At 49.3% G+C, this 22,832-nt stretch overlaps 1 protein-coding gene across 1 annotated transcript in view; it reads left to right on the top strand.

Moving 5' to 3' along the window:
• Positions 1-22,832, top strand: part of LOC135919058 (uncharacterized) — a 210,220-nt gene that overhangs the window by 164,332 nt on the left and 23,056 nt on the right. Inside the window, exon 13 of the mRNA XM_065452799.2 lies at positions 13,107-13,443. Coding sequence (XP_065308871.2) covers positions 13,107-13,442 — 336 coding nt within the window. The 3' untranslated portion in view covers position 13,443. The remainder of the gene's footprint in view (positions 1-13,106; positions 13,444-22,832) is intronic.

Below are 22,832 nucleotides of genomic sequence, written 5' to 3'. Positions count from 1 at the left end.
CGCTTTAGTTTCACGTAACTATATTTAACATTGAATATGCTTAAATTACTGCCTGAGCGCGTCCTCTGCGATGATATGAGCGCCCGGGACGAAAAAAAAGCCGCTCATAACATGGAGCTTGCGGCGGTCTCAGACCAATAAAAATTTAGAAAATATGAGATTTTAAGGGCCAGAACCGCGATACCCGGCACGCCGTAGTGGGGGACTCAGGATTAATTTTGACCACCTGAGATCCTTTAAAATGCACCCAAATTTAAATAAACGTAAATAAATGTCTGAATGAGATTTAGGTAGGATGTAAGAGTTGAGGACGTCGGGATGAAAAACTGGAGGTTTATTTACAGTGAGACGACCAAGAAATTAACATTCATAGAGTCATTACAAGCCGTCAGCAACTCGGACGCTGCGGCCCGTGGCAAGAAGCTCGAAAGAGATGAATCAAGGAATCCTCCAGGAATGCTCTCTCGCCGCTCCCGGTCTCTGGCGTTTCAGCCTTTCGGTGTCTCGAATTCACGTCACGTTCGGCCAATAGCGAGCCCGCTCAGGTGACGCCATTTTCGGCCAATCGGCGAGCCCGTTCAAGTGTCGTCATTTTCGGCCAATGGTAGGAGCCCGTGCGAGTGTGTCACACCCGGCGGAGAGGGTCGCTCCTTGGACCCCAATTGTCCGAGGATTTACTTCTCTTTGCGCTATTGCCTTCCCTGCGTGCAATGCGCCGTCACAATAGGCGGATGGTGGGTTTGCTGCCAGGGCTTCACGGTGCTTTACACCCGTCTTGCTTCGGGACCCACTTTACCTGGAACAGTGCGAGGCTCTCGCTTCACTTTCGGGAAGAGTCAAGCAGTGAATAGCTCCACCTGCCGCACACGAGGTGGGGGACGCCAACTCGTTTGCACGTGCCGCGCTTCGGGAATGTGGTATACGTGCTTCTCCGCTCTTTAATTAGCTGTGGCGCGATTCGATGTGGTCTGGTGAACTCGAAGGAGGCTCAGGAAAAGGTCCTGTATCTAACAAGGATTAATGCAAGACAAACTTCGCTACTAAATGTCTTTAAATGCACTTAAAGACCTGCAAAGCGATGCCATTTATGAAAGATATTTAGGTAGGATTAATGCAAGGCAAACTTCGCTACTAAATGTATTTAAAATGCACCTAAATTTAAATAATGGGTGTTTTGCATTTAGCCCCCGTCAAAATGCGTCCGCTGTACATGGCCGGGCGGTCTCGGTCCAGATTTCTTCATCATCGCCGTTCGCCTCAACGCTTCGGTGGGCTGGGTTTTTAATATTTGCCGGAAAAAACACCGCGCATTCGCAACAAAGCGCCAGTTGTGCCACTTATCACCAGATGCAAACATATGGGCTGTGCACCCCCGCTTACCCGTAAGTAAGCGCCAACTCTCCGTTGCGCATAGCGCCAGATTGTTCGCCGAGCACAGCTGTTCACTTTCTGTTAAACTGTGGCAGAGAAGGACTCTGACTGTGGGCAGTATCATATAAGGAGATCAAAATAATTAAATTGTTATTGCAAAGGGCTGCTGCCGTAGAATACTTAATGACAAAAAAAAGGAAATTGAGCTTATCCGTGCCCTTAAGATTTCTCTGCAAAGCGATGCCATTTCTGATTGAGATTTAGGTAGGATTATTGCAAGACAAACTTCGCTACTAAATGTCTTCGGTGCGGCTTTTAGCAACGGATTAAGGCGAACGTGAAGTGTTAGGACCTGCACAGTTGAAACTAGCTGTACTGTAATTAGGCAATTGCCTTAGCGAGCAGTTTAGAAAGGTCAGTAAGCCCAGCACTTATTCACGCTGCCCATGGTTTCGACACAGAAACGACGAGACTAGGTATTTTGGTCCTTAATGCGCAACTATTTACAATATGTTAAAAACTTTATAAATGATTAAGAAAAGAAATAGAACGTGTTGGTGCAAAAACAACATACAAGCATGATCATTTATTTATCATGCAAAATAAGTGGAGCGAAATACAGACACCACAGAGGCGTCCGGTCACGAATGGTCCACCATTCACAATGCAAGAAGTTTGTTAAAAGCATGACATTGATATAATAAGCACAAAGAAATAACATCCAACGGGAGATATATGCATTGGGGGCAGGAAACAAACACCAGCAAACGAATCGCAATATATACAGAATGCATAATCGATTGCTTCTATAAACAAGAAAGTGTAAAGCATAAGCATTTCATAACACATGGCAAAACAACTCTCTAAACGAACACAAGTAGCCACATCACAAATACAGCAATTTTTTTTAATGGCTTGTTAGAGATACCACCATCCTACTTCTTCAGCTGTTACATGCAACACGTGTTTGGCATCGTTGTCCCACCCCACCACTTCGACTAAATAGCCCAGCACTCGAAAAATAGCGTACCACATGTACTACATAAGGCACCTGATCACTCAGCTCGCCTCGTACTGCACACGCTTTTCAGTACGCGAACGATGCCCTCTGTTAAAGCCCCTCAATTTTCCAAAAGTAGCGCCATTCTTAGATCTTTCCGCCACCCCGCTCACCCAGGCGCTTCCTCCTCCACTCTTCCTGTCGCCCCAGCTTCCTCCGCTCCCCCATTGGCCAATCTGTGTCACGTGAAAGCAGGCCCCGCGCCTTTCTATATTTTTTCTTTCCGGCGCAGAGCAGGCGCCGCGCTTTTGTATATCTTTTCTTTCCAGCGCGCTGCGACCCCCATTCTTGGGCCTGTGCGACGAAAGTACGGCAGGCGGCTTGAAGGAGCGCGGTAGTTTTATACAATGTGTTAGGGCCGAGTGCTTAATTGCGATGCCGTGATGCTGCGCCTACGGTTGCCACAACAGACCCAGTGACGGCAAAAAGCTTTTTGCTTTACCATCCGCCGGGCGCAACGCAAAACGAAGAAAAGTGTGGATTCACAAGATCGGGCGGGCTGACTTCGAGCAAGTGGCAAAGAACGCGCGGCTTTGTGAAGTGCCACGGCTCCTCCAACCTCTTCTTTTGACGCCCGTGTCAAAACGGGCCCGTGTCCAGTGCACTGGGGGCGCGTCAAAGAACCCCAGCTGGAAAAAAATTAATCCGGAGCCCCCATTATGGCGTGCCTTATGAGATCGTGGTGTTGGGATGTAAAACCCAAGAATCAACTTTTTTTCTGTCTTGTGTGCCTTGACTGTTCCAGTTAACGCAACACTGCTTCCTTGTGAAAACTTACAACGCAAAAGAATACAGACGCACGTAGTATACAGAGATAAAATTAGCACTTCAACCAAAGTGTTGCTGGTGCCAATGACGGGAGGGGGATAATTATTTTCTGAACCTCTTTCCAGTTGTCCCATCAAGTTCCTTCTTCTTTTTTCTGTCAAATTCTAACCATTTGCATTGTAATAAATAAATAACGATTTCATATGCTGGTACGTTGTTCAAATTATCTATACCGCCTATGTGTGAAAACGTTCCTCATGGCCACCACAACCTGTGCATGAGCTACGTAAATCTGTAAAAGGCGCGGAACAGAAACGGCCCTGCTGCCAGGCATTGCTGACCGCAGACAGTCGGAATCGCTCCCGCGCCGGCCGAACAAAAGCATCCTGCAGGTGCGTAAATTAACCTACGAAACCACGTGCACATACTTTCGCGCTGTCAAAACCTGAAACTCTGGTAATTACTCGCGTGTCTGAGCACACCGCGTGCTTGTGTCGTGTTTCAGCAACACGAACTTTCAACGTGCGCGCGCTTTACGCCATAAATACGCCTTGAATAATGGTGCTTTTCTCTATTTCTTCCGCAAATCCGACACGACATTCTTAAGGCCAGTTACCGACTGACAAAGCAAGATCTAGATTGAAAAAATTGGAGGACGCTTAAGCTTCGCCTTCAAGAGTGGGACGCGACAGCGTTCCCGTCGACCCGCCAAGGGGTATAAGACAATGCGCTACGGCACAGCAATCACTTACGATGCGCCCCGCATCGGACTTAGCGCCCACCTATCACGCGGTGAGCGTCGAGCAACGCAGCGTTCGGCGCGGCAACGAAACGTGCGCCTGAGCGAACGGAACGAACCAAAGAACTCGGTGTCTCGGAGGCGAAACGATCTACGCCAGCCAAACGTCGCGATCGGCACGGGCAGAGAGATAGATAGTAATCTAAACCGGGAGGATGGCGAAGCGTCATCAGGGGAGAGGGAGTCCCGCGACGCGCCTGGCAGCGGTCCCAATGCGCGCGCGGCGCGCCTCCTGTCGGGGCAGCGCCGTACATTGAGAGGAGGGGGTCTTCTGCGTTTGCCGCAAGATGGCTCTGCGTGTGCGGAAAGCGCAGAAGAAATGCAGCGGAAACGCACTTCGCAACTCGTGTAATTGTGACTTCTGTACGTTACATGTTCATAATTACCGATATACACCGCAGTATAACTTTCCACGGCTCGTTTCGAAGGCAACACCGCATTCACTAGAGGCGCGTTTGCACCGCTTGGAAGCATCGAACTCGTGGCTGAGTGGTAGCGTCTCCGTCTCACACTCCGGAGACCCTGGTTCGATTCCCACCGGGCCAATCTTGGAAGTTGCTTTTTATTTTTGAAGGGCCTGCGGTGATTTATCGCTCACGGTCAACGCCGCAAACGCCGACGCCGACGACACCGGCTTTTCTGCGACACGAGCTCCTTAACGCTATCGCGTTAAAAATGCTCCGCAGGACTCGAACGAACTTTTCCGCGGATTTCCTCCCGTAGCGTGTTAGCCGTCGTCTGCTACGGCAGGCCCACCACCGGCGGCGCCACCATCGCGGCCGCGCCGAGCGGAGAAGGGAAGTGAATGGCGCTACTTTGGGAGATTGAGGGGCTTTACCCTCTGTGGCACAGTGGCGCCTCGTCGCGGCACCTTTGAGCAGCATATGAACCTCTCCCATAGCGTGACGGCGGAGTTTCGTGACCAGAAAAACATCGACGCACTCTGCATCAGCGGTCGGCGTCGCTTACACGAGGCGGCGGAAAGTTGACGCCCTGACCGTCGACTGGACTGTGTGATGCTATAAGGCAAGTTCTGTGAGGGAAGTGCCGTAGGCTCGGTCTGATGTCACTCGCCAATATGGAGTCCTTAGAGAGGTCCATAAATATTGCAGCACTTAACGTCCGAGGGCTTAGTTCCAAGAGACGGCAAAACCAACCTTACCGCCTCGTAACGGAGCACGATTTTGATATTGTAACCATTCACCAAAGTGGAGAGAGGGGATCAGACAGAGCGTATAGTGCGTCCTTTCGCGAGACGCAATAACGTTTGTGCTGCCCATGCGGTAAGGAGGTCTTCGGGGTGCATTTTGTCAATTTGGCAAAGCCTTGGTGCTTTACTGCAGTCGGTGACTTACTGTGAGTCAGGCCGTTTCATTGTATCTGACTTTTCCCTGTTAACGGAAAATTGGCGAATAATTTGTGTTTATGCACCAAGTCAGGCTCAAGAGCAAAAGCTATTTTTTTTGAAGAAATTGAGACGTAGTTGAAATGCGAGCGTTGACTAATCCTGGCGGGAGATTTCAATTGTGTCTGTGCGGAACGTGACAAAACCAGTGGGAAACACAATGATGCAAGTACTGCTGTTTTGAAAGATTTGATTGCAGAATTTCATCTAGAAGACGTGGGTGAATGTCTTTGCGGCGGAAAAGCGGTCACCTCTACCCACTTTCAGGGTGCGAGCCATGCTAGACTTGACAGAGTGTACGTGTCGGCTGAACTGATTCAGTCGTGTCGAGATTATCGAGTTACACCTGTTGCGTTTAGTGTTCATTGTTTGGTGTCTTTCCGTGTTGGAAAAGAAGAAACAAATAACAAAGAAATTTCCTAGGATCTCTGGAAATTTAATGCAAACTTGCTGAAAGACGACGAGTTTTGTAAGCAGTTTCTCAAGGCTACAGATAAAACAACTGAAAACTTAGATAGTTGGGGACATAAATGGGAAGTTTGTAAGCAAACAATTAAATTGAAAGCACTTGAAAAGGCCAGTGTTTTAAGTCACGCGAAAAAAGAATTCGGGTCCTGTCTTAGATGGAATCTGAAGGAATAATTGGAAGCGGGAAGTATACAACCCGGTTATTTCTTAGAAGACATAAAAAGCATAAAGCAAAAAGTTCAGGTGATACACCAAGAGGGATACAATGGAGCACTGATTTGAGCCAGATCTAAAAACTGGTGCACAGGAGAAATGCCAACAAAACGTGCCTTGGCAACATGATAACAGCAACAGAGCATAACGGGTCACTGTCTACCAACAAAGAAACAATAGCAAGTTCTTTTTTGGAATATTACAAAGTATTGTTTTCTGGTAGCCAAGTCGACACTGATAGATTTAAAAAAGACTTCATGTCATTGATGCCAACATTAGATGACGAAACTAAGAAAATATGAGAAGTGCCCATAACAGTGGAGGAAGTTAAGAATGCGATTGACCATTTAAATAATGGAAAATCACCGGGACCGGATGGCTTCGGCGCTGCATTGTACAAGGCGTTTAAGGGTGTTATCGCGCCTGTTTTGACTGAAGTATATAGCGAGGCTTACGCGAACAAACATCTACTGCCGTCCTTTTTGTCAGCACACACGGTCCTAATACCAAAAACTGAAGACCCAATCAAATTACGTAGTGTCACATCGTATAGACCGATTAACCTGACAAATATATACTATAAAATATTAATGAAAGTATTGGCTAACACGTTGCAGACAGTAATGAATGATATCGTCGGTCCACATCAAACGTGCGGAATAAAAGGGAAGGAGAATTATAACAAATATACACATAGCACGATAAATCCTTGAATGATGTGACGCAATGCAACTCAATGTCGCTGTGCTGCAAGTTGACCTTGAGAAGGCATTCGACCGCGTGCCGCACGATCTGCTTTTATCACAACTTGAATATGTGAATGTAGGCAATGTAATCAGCGAAGATGTGCGGATGGCTTACGCTGGATGTACGACGAGGTTGATAATAATCATCAGTAGTGGAATACATACCAGTGCAGCGCTCAGTCAGACAAGGGTGCCCGTTATCACCGCTTCTTTTTTGCATATATACTGAGCCCTTTTGTCTAAGCGTAATTAGGAACAACGCGATATGAGGATTTCAATTACATCAAGCCGAGGTAAGCCTTCTTGCTTAGGCTGATGACATTGCAGTTTTCTGTGTTGATCATGAAAGTATAATTCACACTGTCAATGCTGTTAAAAGTTTCTGTCAAGCAATGTTAGTGCAGTAAACTAGGACAAGTGCGTTGGGTTTTGGGATGGGGAATGGGACGTCGCACCAAGGATGTTTTTGAACATTAAATGGCAACACCGACAAAATACTTAGGAGTGCCCCTGCAGTACTACTCTGACAACGAGCCTTATTGGAAAAAACAAACAGAATTGTTACGTGAAAATGCACAAACGTGGAAAGGATGGGATAAGTCGATTTTCGCACGGGGCACGACGTGCAACCTATTTCTCGTAAGCAAGCTATGGTATGTAATGCAAGTTTTGCATTGCAGCAGGTTAGATGTACAAAAAATGCACAGAGTGTTAGTAGTCTTTATCTGGAACTCTCTATGGAAAAAAATGAGCAGACCAAATCTGTTTAGAAGAGGGAGTGATGGTGGGCTTGGTTTAGTGCATCTGTATGGGACAACTCCTCAGTCGATTTGTTTTTCTCAGAGATGTAGATGATACTCTTCTCAGAATTATGATTCAACTGAGGCTGGGTAATATGCTACCGGAGTTTGTTGTGTCTTCGGTGTGTCAGCAAGGGCCACTACGGGGATATCTAAAAGAAGTGGTGTCATCTTTCCCTCTTCTTATCGGTGCGTTTTTCTTTGCAATATTTGACTAATGTGTCACGTAAGAAACTGTACAAGGACCTTGTCGATGTGTTATTTCGTGTGCCATTGTACCGGGAATTATATTGTGCAGGCAAAGCAAAAGATATTTTGGAACGCGTTAAAATATGCTAGTGGCGCCAGGGATTAAAACCTTTTTTTTTTAAGCTGCACACAGGAACCTCAGCCGTTAAAACATGGTTACAAGGAAAATGTTTATTTGTTCCGTGGGGTACTCATTGTTTGTTATGCAAAAAAACCAGAGACAATTGAGCATGTGTGTTTAGATTGCTGGGGTGGAGTGTTCTTCTGGGACATCTTACAGATAACCTTAAAAAAAGAGTTGCCATTAAGTCCGCATGGAATCCGTTATCTCACGGTCGAAAACGACGCTGGTGTGCCTTTAGATCTGGTTGTGCTCCTTGGCGTGCACAGGATATAGCAAACTCGAACTGCTGTACACAATGCGGACATCGACGCTAGACCAGTTCGTGAATATTTTTGCGAATCGGTGTCCCATTTTGTCGAAGTGCAGAAGGTGCAGTCGTATGTACCAGAGTGGGTTCCAAGGTTAGAAATGTTGTTACAGATGCCGAAATACTGATGACTTGTAGTCAGCAAACAGCTGACGGTTCTCGGTACTATGATTTTCTTCATCTGTTCTTCTGATCTCGTAAACTCTGTGTCAAGCGATTCAATAAAGAAAAAAAACTCGTGGCTGAGTGGTAGCGTCTCCGTCTCGCACTCCGAGGACCTTGGTTCGATTCCCACCCAGCCAATCTTGCAAGTTGTTTTTATTTATGAATTGCCTTCCGCCATTCTTCGTTCACGGCCAACGCCGACGACACCGGCATTTCTGCGACACGAGCTCCTTAACGCTATCTCGTTAAAAATGCATCTACGTCTTTAATGCAATGGGCTGCGGCGCCGCGTTTATACTAATAAGTGTGACCAAGGGTGGCTGCTTGGGCTAGTTGGTAATTCATGGTAAAAACGACGTACAGTGCGAAGGACAAGGACTGTCATATGGAAAACTGCGCTGAATTTCAACAATATTTTGTCGCCGTTGCCGCATCCTTATATATACAAAAGGGGGCAAACTAGAAATGACTTCATCATTTCCTCTTTTCGGACAAGACAACAGTAACAAGTTCCCCATTGTCAACACTGCTCAAAACAATGTTATAACGCGTACATGAAAGCTAAAGTCAGAGGCACCGACACCATGAAACACGCTTCTCGTCTAAACAGCACAGCCGACGTGGCCCGCATCTAAACCGTTATACTGATCGTAGCGCCGCTTTGCGTCATGATGTGAACAAGTTTTCAACTACGCTCACACCTACCCATGTAGCAACCGTAACTGCTACATTGGCACACAATGCCCATTTACACCGTCGCCGGGGTGTTCCGTATAAAGTCCAAGTGCGATAAAGCGGCCGCTCGCCGTGTGCTGTTGGTGCAAGTGAAAGCGTGCAAATTACGGAACAGCGCCAAAAGACGAGAACACAGAATGGGCATATACCAACCATACTTAGGGATGCGTGGGGTTGTTGGGCGCCTCTTCTGCGTCCTCGTCTTTCGCGCTGTTCCTTAGTTTGAGAGGTTCACCTAATTTCTTCACTCGTTCACTTTGCATTAGTGGTCGCTTGAACTTGCGCGTGCAAGTAAGAAAGGCGGGCAGGAAACGTCGACTTCTATCGCGCCCAAGGCAGCAGGGGGCGTTCTACTCCAGCAGCGGTTGTGTATGCCCGGCTGGGCGCAACAACGCAGTATCTGTCTTGTAAGCGATCTGCGGTCAGTGTTAGCAGCGAAAATTTGGAGTGGCGCCCGCTCACGAGTGACGTCACGGCCAGGACGCCGCTAGCCGCGGCTCGCTCTGCTGTCGCGCGTGCTCGTTCCCTTCGTGTACGCCTGGTGTATGGGTGGCTCGAGCCGTGCTTATTCAAGGGTATGTCGGCTTCTTTCTGCTGCCATGCCTGAACCGCAGTTCTTCTTCAAAAGCGCGTGAGTCGAGAAAAATTGCGGCTTGGATATCGCAACCTACGTAGTGTTGAAGGGGTCTACTGGTTTTACAATGCATATAGGCGCCGTGTCTGTCGATAAATTTTGCGTAAAAATAATGTCTGCAAATTCAACACGCGAAGTTGTGTATGATGCTTCGCTAAACACTTAACACTCCCTTAGTATTTAGGTATGAGAGACATTCCATTTTACATGGAATAAAAATCTTGGTATTTGCGTCAAAATGTTATCTGTTTTAGAAAGACACCGCCCAGCGAAGCTGGCATCATGATTCTTATTGCTCTGGTTAGTCGTTCTAGTCAAGCATGGCCATTTATTATTGCGTAAAAAAAATGAGTTAGGCGCGCATTAATGCGCGCCTAGCTCATTTTTTTTACGCAATAATAAATGGCTATGCATTACTATTTCTTATGAAAAAGTTTGCTGCTAGTTTCACAAGCCCTCTCTGAAACAGGCTTCCAAAAACGAATTGTTCATGGCTGCTAACACGACGGCGTGTCATGTAGAGTATTTACATAGTTAATTCACAAATGCCATAGTAGGAATCACTTGAGAGACAAGTTTCGTGGTTAAGATCGAGAGCCAATGAACTGCAAGCGATAAAATGTTTCATCGTGGCCCTCAGTAGCCTTTACGGACAATATGGCACAACCCTCACGCAACGGTAGTATCCGACTGTCGGTATGTCGAGGCACCCATTGTTCGAGAAACTCATCAGTTCACTACAACTTCGAATTGAAACCATAAAGCATTTATAGCGCCAATTGGAATGCCTAAAGCATTCTCGAGGTACTACAGCGCTGTTTAGATTGACTAGAAAAGGAACATTCAAGCACCTTTCGCCTTACCATGTCTCGGTCGAGCGTTGTTTATTTATGCAAACGGAGAACTATTCGCTTCGTTTGTACATAAAGGAAAACCTCGCAAACCTTCGTAAAGAAAACACCACAAGCCTTACATATTTCACTTCGTTTTTGACCCTACACCGGGGAATTATGATATTTTCAACATGTCGCATAGTATGATTGACGCTTCGACTTCTTTCAGACTGAAACCATACAGTCCAAAAGGCACATATCACTAAGAAAGTTGGGCCGAGCAGACTGTGTCAGTTCGCCAAAGAGATTCGTCATGTATATTCTTCAAGCAACAAGCACCAGTAAATTTCACAAGTGGTCGAGTTGAACGTGTAGCACGAAAAAGTAATATATATTAAAAAAAAATTTGCTGAAAACGAAAAGGAGTACACTCCTTTTCGTTTTCAGCAAATAGGTGTAAGCCTTCATTAACTTTACTTTAAATTACCGCCACTTAAACACGTGAAGAACCGCCTAATTTTGAGAAGCAGATAAAGAAGCATGTGTTGCTTTTAGAATCTAAACTGCAGTGTTAATTAAGTCTTTGTGTTACTGCCGAGCGTTTCTTTGAAGAAATTCCAAAATTCGATATTATACCATAAACCACTCGTGGTGAGGAAACCTGTTTTAGCGGAATAAAATCAAACTGTTGTAGAACTCATAGGTAGTCAGCGTTTGTGACATACTTGTTGCACCGCAGCAGGTATGTTATCATAATTGGATTCTTACATGCTACGTTTTTGCGGTTGTCGATCCGTGCATGAAAAACCCGCAATGGGCTGGTCTGCGCTTCTTCGGTTGGCACTGTAGCGTTGCCTTTGAGAGCTGCACTGTTGTCTAAGAAATGAGCTCTTTAAATAAATTTTCGCGAATGAAGACGTCGTAAAAATATATATGAGACGACCACCATAATTATACAAGAAAAGAGAACGACGGCGAACCAACGAAAACACCGCAGAAAGCACCCGGACACCGCCCGAACGGTAGCAGACGACAGGCTCGAGTCGGTGCCCCGACGTCACGCAAGCGGTACTCGCAGCGCCCCTGTACGTTCTCGGGGCTAATATAGTCTAGGTGGGCCGAGGGCTGATGGATCCGTGCGCGTTGTGTTGTGGCCGCTTAGTTCGCGTTGAAGTGTTAGTACGAAGGGCAATTCGCTCGCTGCTGCTGCCACTCTTCCTCAAGCCAGCGTTTTCAGAGCGAATGACTGCGGTGATCGAGTCAAACTTCTTCATCTTATTCTCTGCGCGCGTGATGCCATAATTGTTAATTTATTAGGTAAGCAAACGTTGACACCTTTCTACGGCCGATAAAAGTACTATCGTTACTTTGTATAGCTCTCTAATTATTTGCTATCGCAACCAGTGCTTCACGTTTCCTGCGAAACTGGAACTTCTTTGTGAACATTGCCGTACTTTCGTGACCACGGCTGCTGGCTTTGTAGATGCTGCTGCTGCTTCTCTACCGAATAGGTGTCACGTAGGGCATCGCTACAACAATTACTGCTTTTATAGGCGTGTAGCCTACTGGCTTTTTTTTCTTGAGAAGTACTCATTAATAAATCAAATGATGCCTAACTATCTTCATTGTCACATGTAAACGTGATCAAGAGTACAATTACTTTATTAAAACCTACTTTTCACGCTTTTTTTTCCCAAAGATTAGGGCAGAATTGTGCATGTTCTATTTTAGCAGTGCCAACTACCTCATTGATGGGATCGCTTTGCGTTCACGACGATGATTTGGATACTATAGCACATAGCCACAAATCAGGTAGTACAATTAAACCAAATAAATTACAAACAGTGCAGTATGAGTTCTAATACATTGCCTGTTTGCACAGAGTTGTGACATTGCGTAAGACAGGTGTGCGAGAGCACATGCACGCTCGCCAGTTTTTATGACGCCAAAGACGCCGGAATGGCAATATTATAAGATTACATCGCCCGCTTCGCGAAATCTTCGCTTCAATTTCATTCCTACCCGCCGTGGTTTCTCAGTCGCTATGGTGTTGGGCTGCTGAGCACGAGGTCGCGGGATCGAATCCCGGCCACGGCGGCCGTATTTCGATGCGGGCGAAATGTGGAAGCAGCCGTGTACTTAGATTTAAGTGCACGTTAAAGAACCCCCGAGTTGTCGAAATTTCCGGATTCCTCCGCTACGGCGTGCCTCATAATCAGAAAGTGGTTTTGGCACGTAAAACCCCATAATTTAATTTTAATTTTCAACTTCATTCCCAAATGATAGCGAAATCTGCATAATATGAATTATTGCTATTGTCACCAAAATACGTTTTGGGTAAAGGCACGGCAAGCTACTACTACTCGTCACAGCGCAGACGGCTATGAGGAATGTCATGGGAAATTGTGAAGCCTTGCGTGTTTCTGCAGGTCCGGGCGGCCACGTGCGAGCACTGCTTGCAGGAGCCCTGTATAGTGCAGCAACGCCGGCTGAAACTTCCGAAAAAAGCCTCAAGCCCTGGCCCGGCGAACAGTGAGGAGCGGCGGCGCCTCTATAGGAGTGCATGGCGCGTCCTGAAGAGTATTGGCTTCTGGCAGCAGCCACAGTACCGGCGCCGCAAAGTCTCAGCTCCGGGGCCCGAACCACTCGGTCAAATGGCGCTCCATTCCCGGAGGGAGGTGATGCCCGAGTGCATTGTGAAGCGCATCCGGGAGCTGCGGCCTAACCAGCCCAATAAGCCATATATGGGTCACCGCTGGAGATGAGGTACGACTTCGTTACAAAATTTCCATTGCCTGAGGCTTTTATGTAACAAATTACACCTAGTTATAATGCGTACGCATTCTGTAGCGAGTACTCCAACAAAATATGTCACGCGAAAAAGCGTAATCCCTTGTGTCTGCAGAAATATGTGTGATTTGCGAAGACCTTTTACACTAGTGTAAATGTAGACGACTGGTAGCTTTATAAGCCCCAAGGCACAATTGAAACAAAAATAGAATTGATCAGATATATCTTTGTCTGCAAACTCGGGTCCACAATGCAAAAAGTGTGACATTTTACGCTATATATGGTATGGTGAAACTTTAAAGAAGTCCTGCAGATCGTGAGTCTTCACGAAGCGGGCCGCTCACACGTGGGAACCGGAAGGCCGAGCCTCTCGGCCGCATCGTGGGCCTGCTGGACAGCCCAGAGTTGGTCAGCCAGAAGAGGGCTGCGGAGTACCGCCTCCCATCTGGCAGAGCTGTCAGCGATGATAGAGCGCGACCGGGCACACCGCCAGAGTATATGATCTAACGTGGCTATATCTCCACAATCGTGGCAGGTAGCGTTGGTGTAAGTATCCGGATATATTTTATGTAAGAGCGGCGGATTCGGATAGGTATTCGTTTGTAGTTGACGGAGCGTTAATGCCTGAGCTCTATTGAGGGGCGGATGAGGAAGAAAGTAAGTTCTACGGCTGAGATAGTAGTGTTTAGTAATCTCGTTGTAGGTGGAGGGCGTGTCCTTGTTCTCTGGGGAGTCGGCTTGCCGTTGGTCGAGGGTAGCGCGGTGGGCAAGTTCATGCGCAGCCCAGTGAGCTGACTCGTTGAGGTTTGGAGGAGCACCCTTTATCTGACCCTGATGTGCCGGAAACCAATAAATGGAGTGGTGCGTGATCGCCTTGCCCCCAATAAGTCTGAGGGCCTGTTTGGAAATGGTGCTTTTTTCAAATGCTCTGACTGCAGATCTTGAATCACTATAGATGACATCCCGTGAGCTATCCAGCAGGGCTAGTGCAATAGCCATTTGTTCAGCTATTTCGGAGTCCCTCGTCCGAACCGAGGCAGCATTGGTGATTCCTTGCCGACCATCAACAGTGACGATGGTGAACGCTCGACGTCCCTTACAAGAAGCGCCATCCACAAAGCTGACCTGGCGCTGATCACTGTGTATTTGCCTAAGGAGGTTGGCCGCCCTTGCCCTCCTTCTACCGCGATTATGATCGGGGTGCATGTTCCTAGGTATTAGCGCGACCGTAGTGTTTTCACGAATCGACGGAGGAACGTCAGTGAACTCCTCCGCTACTCTATCGGGGTGATATCCTAATTTTGGGGACATCGAACCTACACTTGGGCGTGGGTCAACGTGAAATTTTCGTGCGCCAACTCAAATTCGTGGTTGGGTCAACTTGAGATTTAGAGATGGGCCAACTGAAATTTGGAGTGGAGCTAACTTGAAATTTAGGCGTAGCCCAACTGATATTTTGGGGTGGCCCAACTTGGAATTTCGGTTGGGTCAACTTAAATGTGGCGGTGGCCCGAATTAAAATTGTGGAGTAGGCCGTATAAAAATTAGAAGTTGGCCACATTGGAATTTGGACATGGGCTAACCTAACTTTAGGAGTGTACCAACTTGAAACTTAGGGGCGTGCGAACTTAAATTTGGGGGTGTACCAACTTGAAATCTACAGGTGTGGGAACTTAAATTTGGGGGTGCAGCAACTTGAATTTAGGAGATGGGCTAACCTAATTTTGGAGTGGTCGAACCTACACTTGGGCATGGGCCAACGTGAAATTTTGGTGCGCCAACTCAAATTCGTGGCTGTGTCAACTTGAAATTTGGAGGTGGGCCAATTGAAATTTGAGGTGAGCAAACTTGAAATTTAGGGATGGGTCAACTTGAAAGTAAGGGGACGCAGGCCTGTGTCGCCCTGCTGCCATCATCATCTGGGCCTGGCTCATGCGCCCGTGCCACGGGCAGCCAACCTGAGGCCGGAGCACGAGGAACGGCGACCAGGAAGCAGCGCAGTTGGCCTAGGCCTTCGGGCAGTAAAGGTTGTCCTTTGCATGGCTCTTGCACGCTCTGTCGTCTCTGAGAGTCTCAGCCAACCACTGGTTCTGAAGCCACGGCCCACATTCGGCGCCCAACGTGAGGCCAGCTGGTGGTTTTCAGAAGATAGGCATCAGGGCTTCTCGTTTGTTAGCTGGGGTTCTGATCATTTTGAGGGTAATAAATCTTGTTCGGCGTTATTTGTGTGGGCATAACTTTTGCGTCTTGTTTGTCTAGTTTTTCCATGGAGACGCGTTCTTCGACTGAAGGCAATCTCAGAAGCCTTTGAACAGCAACCGGGAGTCTCGATTTTGGCGGGAGCTGGAGCTGGTGAAGCCGGTGAGCGACAAGACGCGATGGCCTCGTCGCCTTTGGGCCATATGGCTACGTTGTGCCAGGCTTTAACGGCTCGGCTCGCGGACATCGCCGCCGCCACACACACGGGTCACGAGCGCGCGCAGCCCACCACACGAAGAAGCTGACGTTGGACATTCCAACATTGAGTGACCGTGATGCTGGAAAATCGGTGACTGATTTTCTGGATTACTTGGCCCTTTACAGGATGGTTTCGAGTGTCTCGGAGCTTGACTTGCTCGAACGAGTCCTGCCTGTTGCTCTTCGAGGTACCGCAGCAAAATATCTGCGCCTGCAGCTTCTGTTCCTGTCCCTGGGCCAACTCGTGATGGCGGTCTAAGCGGAGTTCCTGCCGGGTGACTGGGACTAGCTTATCCGACGCCAGGTGGACGCCCGAAAGCAACACCGGGATGAGTGCCTGGGAGAATATGTTCAGGCCACGCACAAACTTATTCGAACTGCTTATGCCCGCGCCACCGAGTCCACTAAGGTCGTACATGTTTCGAGAAGGGGCCACATTCGTTTCAGGCCATATCTCTTTGGCCATTCATAGTTCTCCTATGAGGAACTTGCGGGCTTCGCTTGGCAAATCACGGAAACGCTCCTATGGGAACAACATTATGCTCCGCCACCATATGCCGATGTTGACCTAGAGTCAGGCTGTGCCTTTAGCGAGACAGATACTGGGAGAATACCGTCGCAGTGTCCCCAGGCACGAACATTCGTGGCGCGCCCGGATGGAGACCTCGGTTCTCTTGGCCCCATTAGCTCAAACTCTCCGCGATGGCGGGGGACCTGCACGACCAGGTATGGCCGCGACCACTTCCGTCCTACACCACTCAGGTCCACTCCCTCAGAACAACAATGAAATCTTTTGAAAACCGGAGGTCCCTCTCCTTATGCTTATATTCTGAATGCACCGAGAGGATACAGGGAAGATGGATACCAAGCTGACATAGTTGTAGTCAGCATGGACACTACTGGCATGAGGTCCCAATAACAACTTCGACTCAGCGTGTTTCCTCCCAGGGAAACTGCTACGGCCTGCGGTGGTAACGAGATCGCCAACACTGCCATAGGCCGAAATTCGCAAGAGTGAGCAAACTTAGCTTCTGTTTGTTTGCCGCATAGAGCGCACTAGCTCTGCTAGCTCTTGGCCTGTTCCATATAAAGGTAACCGTTTTAGGCAGGGTAATATCCGCGTTTCAAGACACTGATGACAGCATCTCTCTCACTGGAGATGACATTTTTCACTTATGCCAGGCGCGTAAAGTGCAACTCGCACAAGGTAATACGCGCTTGAGAGCTGCTAACGGAGCAATAATAACAGCACGAGCTGCGGTGCGTCTCAAGCTCTGTCATGAGCAAGACATGTCGACAGTGTTCACTTATTGCCCGGGGTAGGAAGTGCCCATGCTACTGTGCCGGTACATCATCACCCTTGAAAGCATAGTGCTGGACTTTGCAAACAGCGGCTTCCTAGTTATTTGCACTGGTTATTTGTGTCGGTTTGCCCCGGCTTCTCCCTCTGTGCAAAGCGCTCGTAACTCGGCCACACTCGCCGTGGTTGCTCAGCGGCTATGGTGTTGGGCTGCTGAGCACGAGGTCGCGGTATGAAATTCCGGCGACGGCGGTCGCATTTAGATGGGGCGAAACACAAAAGCGCCCGTGTACTTAGATTAAGGTCACGTTAAAGAACTCCGGGTGGTCGAAATTACCGTAGTCCTCAACTACAGCGTGCCTCAGAATCCCCCGCAGGGGCGTCTGCGTCAGCAGGCGTTTGGTGTGTTGCGACACCACGCACCCGAGCACACGAGGGTCGGACCCTCCCGCGTCTAACCGTGCGCGGCTTAGCCGTGTCCGGGGAAAGGGGGATCCTGGGGGTTGAGCCGAGGCCGGGTGTTCGGACCTTTAAGGCCCCCGGTGGAGGCAACACACCTCTTCGGCCTCTGCTTCACGTAGACGGCACCTCCAGACTGACCCACCTGGAGGAAATCGGCAGTCGCCTTTTCCTGTCCCTCTATTCAATCTTTTGCTTTCCCTCTCGCTGTCTCTTCTTTCCTGTCTTCCTATCACTTCTCACTTCCGAATTTCAAGGCGGCAAGGGTTAACCTGGTGTATGTATCTAACCTTGGGTATTTTATATTAGGTTATAGTAGCTACGTACAGCTGGCGTCTGCGTTTCCTCCCGGACTCGTGGCGTCCCCTTGTTGCGCTCGGTGATGGGCGGCTTGCGTAGCTACCAAAATTAAATTATTCTGCATGGCTAAGACGTCATTCGCCCCCCTTTCCGATCGTGCTCTTTCAAAAAGAGGGCGCACCGAAGAAACCTTTCAGCTATTCAGCCAGCACAAAGAAACTTTCCCCCACTTTCATTTATACACAGTCAAGATTCCGAAGTGCAGTCAGGACTATCTCACCTCTTATCGTAGCTAAATGCCTTACCCACACACTAGGGGCTCACTACAAAGTGACAAAACTGGGCAGTGGCGACCTTCTTCTTGAGGTTCACGACACTCAACGGCATGGCAAACTCTGAAATCTTCTAGCATTCCGTAAAGTGGCAATCACCGTTAACACCCACAGATCACTGAACACGTGCAAAGGAGTCATCTATGATGATCTACTGAGCTTAAGCGAGGAAGAGCACCTGGAGTGCTGGAAAGAACACAATGTTATTCAAGTGCAAAGAATAAAGATCAAGCAATACATCTAAGATATCCCAACTAAACATCTCATCCTCACCTTCGCGTCCAGCGTTCTACCGGAAACCGATTTTAATGCTCACAACACCATGTGGGGAGACTCGCGATGTGACGCGAGAGGCCGTTTCAGACAGACAGACAGACAATGAACTTTCATTGAGGTCCTGAGGTACTAGCCGGTGGAGACCCGTTGGGGCCCCCGGCTCGCCGCTGACTGCTCCCATGTCGGAATCGGGAGGCCAAGCCTCTCCGCTCTTTCACGGGCCCTCTGGACGGCCATGGACTGGAGCTTGAGTTGCGTACTAGATATGGCCTCGTCCTAGTCCCGTTCGCTGGTGAGGGACGTATCCCGTAACGCAGGACACTGCCAGAGCAGATGAGGTAGAATGCTAACCTCCCCACAATCCGGGCACTGTGGGTCAATTTCTGGCAAAATCCTGCTTAAGAAACGTCGCGAGGGATATGACCTCGTCTGAAGCATCCTAAGCGTGATCGATTGTGATCTGCATAGATTTCGATGTGGAGGCGGGCAGCGCCTGCGTTCCTCTTTATAATGGGAGACGATCTCGTGAAAGGTTAATAAGGGGTCGCTGTGGCCGAGCTCCTCCGGACCCAATGCAGCCCCATCGCCGTCGCGTTAATTCTCGCGCACGGCGGTGAGCAATTTCATTGGGGTTCGGGCGGCCCGGCAGTACGTTGTCGCGCATGTTAGCTGGGAACGATATAATATAATGCACGGGGCCACAATTACTTCTGGACTTGTTTTTCAGAATCACCTCCACCTGTCTCGCAACCATTTCCGAAGCGAAAGCCCTGACGGCCGCGCGTGAGTCAGTGTAGATATACGGCCGTTTTGAATCCTGCATCGCCAGCGCCACCGCCACCTGTTCTGCCACGTCGGCCATCACAGCGCCTACGTGGCAGCAGATAGGAGCTCGCCCTTTTCGCTGACCGCCGTGACCGTGAATTTGCCGGAGCGCCCATATTGAGCTGCGTCCACGAAGGCTTCCATGCCGACCGTTTTTATGCGAAGCATATTACGAGAGCTCAACCCAGCTCCTCAGGCGCGGCGGTGTCGCCTTCAATACCACGTGACACCGTGACGTCACGACAGAGGAGAAGTGGCTTTCGCTCAACTCTTGCAAGATGGGCTGGGTGGGAATCGAACCAGGGTCTCCGGAGTGTGAGACGGAGACGCTACCACTGAGCCACGGGTACGATGCTTCCAAGCGGTACAAAAGCGCCTCTAGTGAATGCGGTGTTGCCTTAGAAACGAGCTGTTTCTAAATTAGGCTCAGGCGTGCGTCGCTTGCTCAGGCGCACATTTCGTTGCCGCGCCGAACGCTGCGTTGTTCGACGCTCACCGCGTCCAATGCGGGGCGCGTAGTCGCTGCGCCGTAGCGGGTCGACGGGAACGCTGTCGCGTTCCACTCTTGAAGGCGAAGCAGAGTAACGCATGAGTTGTTTCTTCGTCTAGCCGAACCAAATATAGCCAAGCAACAGCAGTTCACCTGGCTAAACAGTGGTTCAACAACTAAAATAAAGGCTAGTATGCTTCGCATCCTGGGCTTAACCTTACCTAAGCCACAGCCTTTTTTTTTCGATATCGCCCTGGCACGAGCTGCTCGCCTGCCCGCATTATGCTGCGGGTGAACGTTTTTAGGGAAGGTACTGACGACGTAGGGCCCTCTGGAGTTCTCGTCCAGCTGAACCACCTCGCTGTGATTGTAACGTGGCTCCAAGCCCGCAGCCTCCAAGAGGCGCCTACTGGCGCTGGAGCTCAAAAGCCTCGTGATCTGCGCCGCTCGTTGCACCTCTGAGTTCGAGGGTTGTGTTATGAACGCCGAGCTGCATTGCCTGTCCGTGCTCGCCGTGATCGGAATACCCAGTACCTTCTTGACGCTTTTCCGCATCTACGTGTCAAGCTTGTCCCTTTCAGTCTTTGTCCATTGCAGGGCCGAGACCACATAGTTGATGTGGCTCATAAGAAAAGCGTGATGCATCCTAAGTAGGTTGTCCTCGCCTAGGCCCCCCTTCTTATTGGAGACTCTCATGATTAATCTGAGAATAGTCTCGGTTTTGGCGGTCAGATGCGCAATGGTTTTGGCATTACAGCCCCTGGCATCGAGCAGCAATCCTAGAACTCTAATCGAATTCACCCTGGGGATCTTCTGGCCGTCCCGCGTGTATACATCTATGGGGATTTGCTCGAGCGGCACGAGCCCCTGAACCCCCTGCCTTGCCGGTCTGTATATCATGAGCTCTGACTTGGTCGGGGAGAGTTGGAGACCCGTGCCCTCGAGGAAGGACTGGGTCACGTCAGAGGCCTCCTGGAGTGCCTGTTCCACGGCCGCCTCCGAGCGTCCCGGACACCAGATCGTAATGTCATCGGCGTACGGCGCGTGCCCCACGTTTGGCACAGCGGCCAGCCGCTTCGAGAGTCCGTGCATTGCAATGTTAAATAGGAGGGGGAGATGACCGCCCCTTGTGGCATGCCTCTGTTTCCTAGCGGGAATGGTTCTGATTTGGTCCGCCCCACCTTGACGACCGCCGTCCTGCCCCTCAGGAAGGACTCCACAAACGCGAAAAATCTACCTCCCAAGTTCAATGCCGAAATCTCATTTAAGATGAAGTCGTGCGACAAGGTGTCGAAGGCTTTGGACAAGTCTAGTGTAAGAATGCCCCTGACTTCTCTAGTCCTGTTGTCAATAACCTGTCTCTTTAGCAGTAGCATGACGTCTTGCGTGGAAAGAGATGGTCTAAACCCTACCATATTGTACGAGAACAACCCCTCCCGCTCTATGTGTTTTGAGATCCTGTTATGTATAACGTGCTCGGTAACCTTACCTAAACATGACGTTAGCGAAATGGGCCGGAGGTTGTCCAGGCTTAGGAATCAGTACCACCGTCGCCTGCTTCCACGAGTCCGGAACACTACCTTCCTCCCATACCTTGTTGATTTCCTTTGTAATGATGCTAATGGACCGGTCGTCCAGGTTCCTCAAAACCTGGTTGGTTATGCCATCCGGCCCAGGGGCCGACCTACCATTGAGATTGTAGAGCACCTCCCTGATATCTGCCTCAGAAAACGGATCATCGAGCTTTGGGGCGTCCTCCCCCACGTATTGAGGGCATTCCCGTAGTTCATCCTTTCCTACCGGAAGATACTTTCTTGCCAGGTCTCGGAGAAGGGACGTATCGGAATGACCTTCCTGTTTTTGCTTATGCACAAGTCTATGTACGGAGAGTCTCTGATTACCCTTGGTCTGTTTATCATGGAGCAGGTGCTTAAGAAGGTTCCATTTTCCCCCCGTGCGCATTCGCCCGTCTGCTGCCGAGCAGGCTTTGTTCCATTGTTGCCTGTTGAGCTCCAGACAGTGTGCCTTTATGCTGCGATTAAGCTCCGCGATCTTCTTTCTCAGCCTGCGGTTTAGCCTTTGCGTTTTCCACCTCTCCAGCACAGACCTCTTGGCCTCCAGGAGATGCGCCAGGCGCGCGTCCATCCTGGGGGTCTTAAGGTCCGTGGATATTTCCTTGGTGGCCCTTTCAACGTCCATCTTGACCTGCGCGAGTAGATCCTCCAGTGCACCGTACTCCGACTCATCTTCATCCCGTATCTTTCGGAAGAGATCCCAATCAACGTACTTAAATATCCTAAGCGGGGCCGCTCTGATCCTTATTGATAACACCACAATGTGATGGTCGCTCCCTAAATTTTCTTGCAAGTTAGTCCAGGCTGCGTCAGTGTTTCTAACAAAAGCCAGATCTGGCATCGTGTCCCTGGAGACCGAGGTGCCTATCCTCGTGGGAAAGCGGGGGTCCGCCACTAGGGTCAACGCGCAGTCTTCTGCCGTGCTCACTAAGTTCACTCCCTTCGCCATTTGTCTATTTTAACCCCAGGCCATGTGCGGGGCATTGAAGTCCCCTGCCACTATCAAAGGGCTGTCACCCGCTATGGCGACCGCCCTGCCAGGAGTCCGCGAAAACTCTGCCTCTGATCTGTCGGAGGGCTGTACACATTGAGGACGAATATGCTCTGTTTGATCCTGCCACTAGGGATTACCTCAATCAGCTGCGCCTCCCATCTAGTGCTAGCATCAGCTCTGCCTATTGTGATATCGTGCTCCTGGAAGGAAATTGCCTTCTTAACCATAGTGATTACTCCTCTCCTACCGTCTCCTCTCGTCGAGACAACGCGGTAACCCGAGAAGGTCGCCTCCTCACAAAGGGTCTCCTGTAGGAGCAGGACATGCGGTTTGTCCGCTTGTGCTTTCACAAACTTGT

This window comes from Dermacentor albipictus, unplaced genomic scaffold (assembly GCF_038994185.2).
Source record: "Dermacentor albipictus isolate Rhodes 1998 colony unplaced genomic scaffold, USDA_Dalb.pri_finalv2 scaffold_15, whole genome shotgun sequence".
Classification (NCBI taxonomy): domain Eukaryota; kingdom Metazoa; phylum Arthropoda; class Arachnida; order Ixodida; family Ixodidae; genus Dermacentor; species Dermacentor albipictus.
The sequence above is the reverse complement of the archived record's forward strand: the minus strand, read 5'-3'. Positions and strand labels throughout refer to the sequence as shown.